Here is a 5,507-nt window from a genome sequence, read left to right as displayed (position 1 = left end):
TAAACACACGGGCGAATACAAGTACAGTCACGCACATGAGTAGGTACAGTAGCGCACACGAGCAGGTACAGTCTCACACACGAGCAAATACATGTACAAAGGTACAGTCGCGTATACGTGCAGGTACAGTCACGCACACAAGCAGGCACAGTCACGCACACAAGTAAGTACATGTACAGAATACAGTCGCGCACACGAGCGAGTACTGATACAGAAGTATATTCGCGCACACGAGAAAGTACTAGTACAAAAGCAGAGGTACAGTAGCCTACACGAGTAAGTACAGTCACCAAACACACTAAAAACATAGGTACTTATCAGTTGAAACACGAGTACAGTTAGGTACACATGACAGGTACAATCATATTACTATTGGAAGTACGGAAAAAATATCTCCAAACCTATCAACATGGGATCTAGTTTCGAAGATCTGATCTCAAAAGTGAAAACGGTTCGTAATTTGGACTTACGGTTCTCAAGATATTTCATTTGAAAAAACGAATCTAAAAAAAAAAGGAAAAACTGACACAACCCAGCCTCCCCCTGTCTTCTCTCCTCCCTCATTGCTTCCTCTTGCGACACGTGACGAGTAGGGAGATCACTTCCTAGAAATTTTCTGGCACCACAGCACGCCACTTGTAGCGTGTGGAGCGAATTGTCTTCCCTTCGCGAAGGTCGGCTTTTTTTTAACGATTTCAAAAACTAAACTGAAAAATAAAATTTGAGAGATGGGCAAGCAAAGTCAGGCCTAGAAGGGAGTAGGGGAAATAATTAAAAAAATGGAGAGAGATGAGTTGGCCCATTGTTGGCAGAGCTTGGGCTTTGTTAGGCCCAGCCAGGCCCGGCTCGAGAACTGCACATGTATACGCTCGACTGTGGAGGTGGAGCGGCAGGTTGTTGGTTGGAATCCCACCTTAATTGCTGTTGTTTGTTGTCACGATTATCCCCGTGAAGTTTTTTTCTTTTGTCAATTTACCGATTTGTAAGAAACAAAAACTCGAGGCAGTCGGAGAGGAACAAATCATCTTGTTAGTAAAATTGTTATTAAGTTTTCCTTGAGAAAGAAGAATTCGGCGGCGCTCGCGTAAAGGCTATACTAAGCTTTTCCTCCAAAATCTGAACTCCTCTAATATCGTTTTCCCAACTCCCCTCCGTGTTCGCCTCTCTCTCCATCAGGTCCAGTATCATCGTCAACCATCGGAGAGTTCGATACCGACTCCTATAAGCGATCCTACTCGTCGTACCATATATACACGCACCAGACCCTTTCTTTCGCACCATAACAGTACTCGATCACGTAGGTAAGCAAGCGAACTCACCGCCCGCCGCCGCCGACTTACCGTGATCGGATCGCGCCATGGCCGTCCCGCCCTCGCTCCTCGTCTCGTCGGGCCTCTTGCTCGTCACTGCCTCGTACGGGTCGAAGCCCCTCGCGTTCGTCCTAACGCTCCTCGTCTCCTTCGTCTTCCTAGAGCGCGCCCTGTCGCCAAACCTCATCGACGGCTTCTTCCGCGAGGTCGACGCCGTCGTGATCGGAGACCTGCGCACCGTCCGCGACGCCATCAGGGATGATCCCCTGGCCGCACCCATCTACGCCGCCGCCGTGGACCGTGTGCGCCGCGCCCACGCCTTCGTCACGAACGCGATCCAGGCCTTGCTGACGAAGGCCAAGGAGAGCCTGAGCGAAGCCAAGGAGGCTGCAGTCGCGGCCTTCCTCTGGCTCCGCCTGGCAGCTGGCGTGGCCAATCTGGTGGCGACCGCCCTGATGAACACTGCTCTCGAGGAGGCGAGAAGCCGGGCGCCGTCGGTTCTGAGCTGGAGGGGCGTGAAGGGGCTCATCAGGACGTCCCCGCCGAACGAGGAGGCGCTGTCCAAGCCGGGCACCACGTTTCTCGTGGTCTGGATCGCGGCGATCTTCGCGTACTTCGCGCAAGCGCTCACCATCGGCGGCATCTGCAGCGGCATCGCGTCGTTCGCCGCGTGCTTCCCATGCTTCGCCGCGCTGTGCGGCTTTGCGCTCATGGAGGCCGAGAGGGTGTACCTGTGGGGTTCCTACGCCATCGACACGACGGGCGGCAGCGACACGGCCAAACCAAGACGGACGGCCGGCGACGCAGCGGTAGGAGTCGTCAATGGCGAGGAGTCTCAGTGTGCTCGGGAGTATCTGTCGACGCTTTTCATCCTGACGCTCGGCATTGATGCCCTGTTGATCGCCTACATGCGGCCGTTCGTTCTCGCGTCATTATCCATCTTCAACGTCGCGGCGGCCAAGCAGGCTTACATGGCGTGGGAAGACGGAGCGCACGGGGACTTGTACAAGTGGCGCCGCCTTGCGATGAAGGTGTTGGCGATAGACATTGCCAAGGTCGTCGGCACCTACCTCGTGATTGACTTCTCCCTGGGCGCGTTGCTGTTCTTGTGTCTCTGTGCCAAGGCGGCCTTCTTTCTGGACAGGGCGATTTACTTGTCGGATGAGGGTGCATCGGAGCACAACGACGACAGTCAGGAAGGTGCTGCTCTCGCTAAGGACGTGGAAACAGATGCCGAAGGTACTGACGACGGTAATCAGAACGGTGCTGTTGTCGCTGGGGACGTCGCCGGAGATGGCAAAATTTCTGACGGCGACGATCAGGAGGGTGCTGGTCTCGCCGGGGACGCTGCCGGAGAAGCCCAAGGTACTGACGACGTTCCTGCAGAGAATTCAAGTGGCATTGTTGCATCCGACGATGAAGAGGAGGAAGGCTCGACCACGGAGGAGCACTCCGATCTGTCAGATTCACAGGAGGAACGCTCAACCACGGAGGTGCAGTACCCCGATCTGCCAGTTTCAGAAGAGGAAGGCTCGACCACGGAGGAGCACTCCGATGTATCAGATTCAGAGGAGCAGCGTCGCGAAGAATCAGACGGCAGCAGTAGCAGCAGCATGGACGGCTGGAGTTTCGTAGGCGTCGAGCCGATTATGCCGACCGATGTTAACGCTGGCGTCAATCGTAAGTTCAGGTTTTTTCTGTAGGATGAGCCTAGGATGTGATCTAGTGATTCAGTCAACATCTGCAGAGCGTAGTTTTATTTATTTTTTGACAAAACGTTGAGAATTTGTATTTGGGATTTTATTGCTCTTAAAAGATGATGGTTTGTGTTGGTATACCTTCGAAATTTTCCTATGAGAGGATGATGACTCTTCTTATGGACCACACTTCACCCGAATTTGAAGAGAACCTTTTGTTTTCATAAAACAGAAGAAATATTTATGTTCAGTCTAGCATCTCAGAGAAGCTTCTGTATGTTCATGAGTTTGGCTGTTCCTATCATGTAACCAAACAAACTTTCATCTGACCTACTATTATTATGACTTTGAATCATGTAGGGTTGAAGAGTTATTGAAATGTCCCAAAAAAAATAAAGGTAAAAACTTTGCACTTTCCTAAACTAATAACGGGAAGGAAGAACGCAAGCATATCTTTTGGTGGCGACACCTATACTCCGAAAAAGGTTCTGCAAAACAACACCGGTAGAAAGTAAACGGTGCACGTCGTTCAGTCTAACCCGATTTTTACCCAGAGAATGTCTAATCTCCAACCAATGCCTTCAACAAGAAAAAGGCTAGGAAGCCGCCATTGCCAAAAACAACCAGATGTCACTTACTTCCGGTTAAGAACGAGTGAGCGCAGAAGAAAGTGTTCAAACGCCGGGCATGGTGCCATGGCGGTATAGTCCGGGGATGAGTCCTCCACCACGCATAGTTTGAACTTTTCTATTTATTGATGATTAATCACATGCATCAGTTGTACAAACAGTACGGAAAAAGCATTTCCATAATTTAAAGACTCGATTAGCTCATTATATTGAGTGAACGTAAAAGATTTCCCAATTGCTAAAAAGCGCTCGGATGCTACCTGGCCGCTCGAGCACTCGATTTTGCACCGTCCGATCATGTCCATCGCGCGACTCTTCGGGGTGACGGTCCCGACAGGATTCCACTTTCTGTGGCTAGTCGGGCTCACACGGCCGAACACAGCCCCGTCTCGCCCCCTTCTCTCCCACGATGTCGCCGCCGGCAGCTTCTGCTTCGCCCGCCGCCGGCAACTACTGTCGCCTTCGTGCGCCGGCGCCGCACTGCGCACATCTACTATACTGGATTCCCACTAGCGCCATGCCAGTCTGCTCCCAAGTGCGACATCAAGGCTAACCCTAGCCTTGTGGCTCGGGCTCACCGAGGCGGCTCCGACACCTCGAACTCGTCTGCGCCGCCCCGCCATGGACGCCTCCACCAGTTTCACGCAGCCTCCCTAGCACCACGCCTCAAGGCCCAACGGCAACCCTATTTGTATCGCTCGGGCTGCCGGCGCTGCTTCCAGCACCAGCTCCTTCGGCTGCACCTTCGACGCCCCCGAGATCCTCTCCGTCGACCTCGCCCTCTGGTGCTCCTACTGGTCCACCACGACGCCCTCTCCTTCAACCTTGAGCATACCATGATGCCTCGGCCTCCCCTGGTTTCCTGTGCTCACTCGGCTCTATAATGGTGCGACTCTGGTGGTACGACTCTGGTGTTGGCCTGGGCTGGCCTTGGCCTTTTGCCTGCTGGTTGCTGTGATGACACCTTCGTCAACATCCATTCAGGCTAGCACATCAAACACATCTGCACCGGCCAGAGTAAGTTGGGTTTGTCCTGCAATTTATCTGGCGCGCACCAAGTGTTCGTTGAATTGCCTTCAGTGTGCTGATAGTATGGATGCCTAACATTTTGCACCTCATTGATTTGTTGCGCTAGTGTCATTTATCTACTAAAACTGCACACTTGGTTTAGATGAATCGGTAATACTTCATGTGTTTGGTGGTGTTATGTTATGCCCATCTGCACTACCAGACACCGCCACCATATTAAGTTCCCTCTGTAGAAGCCCTATATCCTGCGATAACTGCTGCTCATGGCCTTTTAGCTGCTGTAACCAACCAATTACTCCATCGCAACCCTTCATCAAAACATGTTCCGTCCGTCATTCAACTGAAACAGCTTGGGCAGCACGAGATTGTGCCAACTCCATCAAGAGCAACATCAGGGCTGTAGACCTTCATCTGACCATTTATGAAACCTTGTTCTAGAATATGAGAAAACAACTTATCTGTTGCAACATTTGATGGGGCACGGACAAGCATCCGGGGTTTGGGGCAAAGCTTGGGAAAAGTGTGAAATAGGTTTGATCCATGCTCTGCAAAATTTCGTCAATAGACCCCGCAACAAAAGCCTCTGAAGCATTGTTAGTAGTAGCACCAACTTGCTTATAACTTTCAGGAGCAAGTTTCTTTAGCAGAGCAGCATGGTAATGTTGATACTGAACAAGATGGATACCATTTAGCATTCCTCAAACAGTGGGTTTTCCCTGTCCTAGGAAGACCTTGTTCGAATAGCAAAGACAATGGTTAGTGATTGTTTGGCAGCTCAGTTTTTTCAAAACTGAATTATTCCAAAACCATAGTATCTTAATGCATGGACAAGTAATACTTTA

General features: G+C 51.2%; 1 protein-coding gene across 1 annotated transcript; it reads left to right on the top strand.

Annotated features, from left to right (window-relative positions):
- The first annotated feature begins 1,291 nt into the window (after nt 1–1,291).
- On the top strand, nt 1,292–3,058 carry LOC127330581 (uncharacterized). The gene has a single exon (XM_051356742.2). The coding sequence runs from the start codon at nt 1,358–1,360 to the stop codon at nt 3,011–3,013; it is 1,656 nt and encodes a 551-aa protein (XP_051212702.1). The 5' UTR covers nt 1,292–1,357; the 3' UTR covers nt 3,014–3,058.
- The last annotated feature ends 2,449 nt before the right edge of the window (nt 3,059–5,507 follow it).

This window comes from Lolium perenne, chromosome 2, assembly GCF_019359855.2.
Source record: "Lolium perenne isolate Kyuss_39 chromosome 2, Kyuss_2.0, whole genome shotgun sequence".
In the NCBI taxonomy this organism is placed as follows: domain Eukaryota; kingdom Viridiplantae; phylum Streptophyta; class Magnoliopsida; order Poales; family Poaceae; genus Lolium; species Lolium perenne.
The sequence above is the reverse complement of the archived record's forward strand: the minus strand, read 5'-3'. Positions and strand labels throughout refer to the sequence as shown.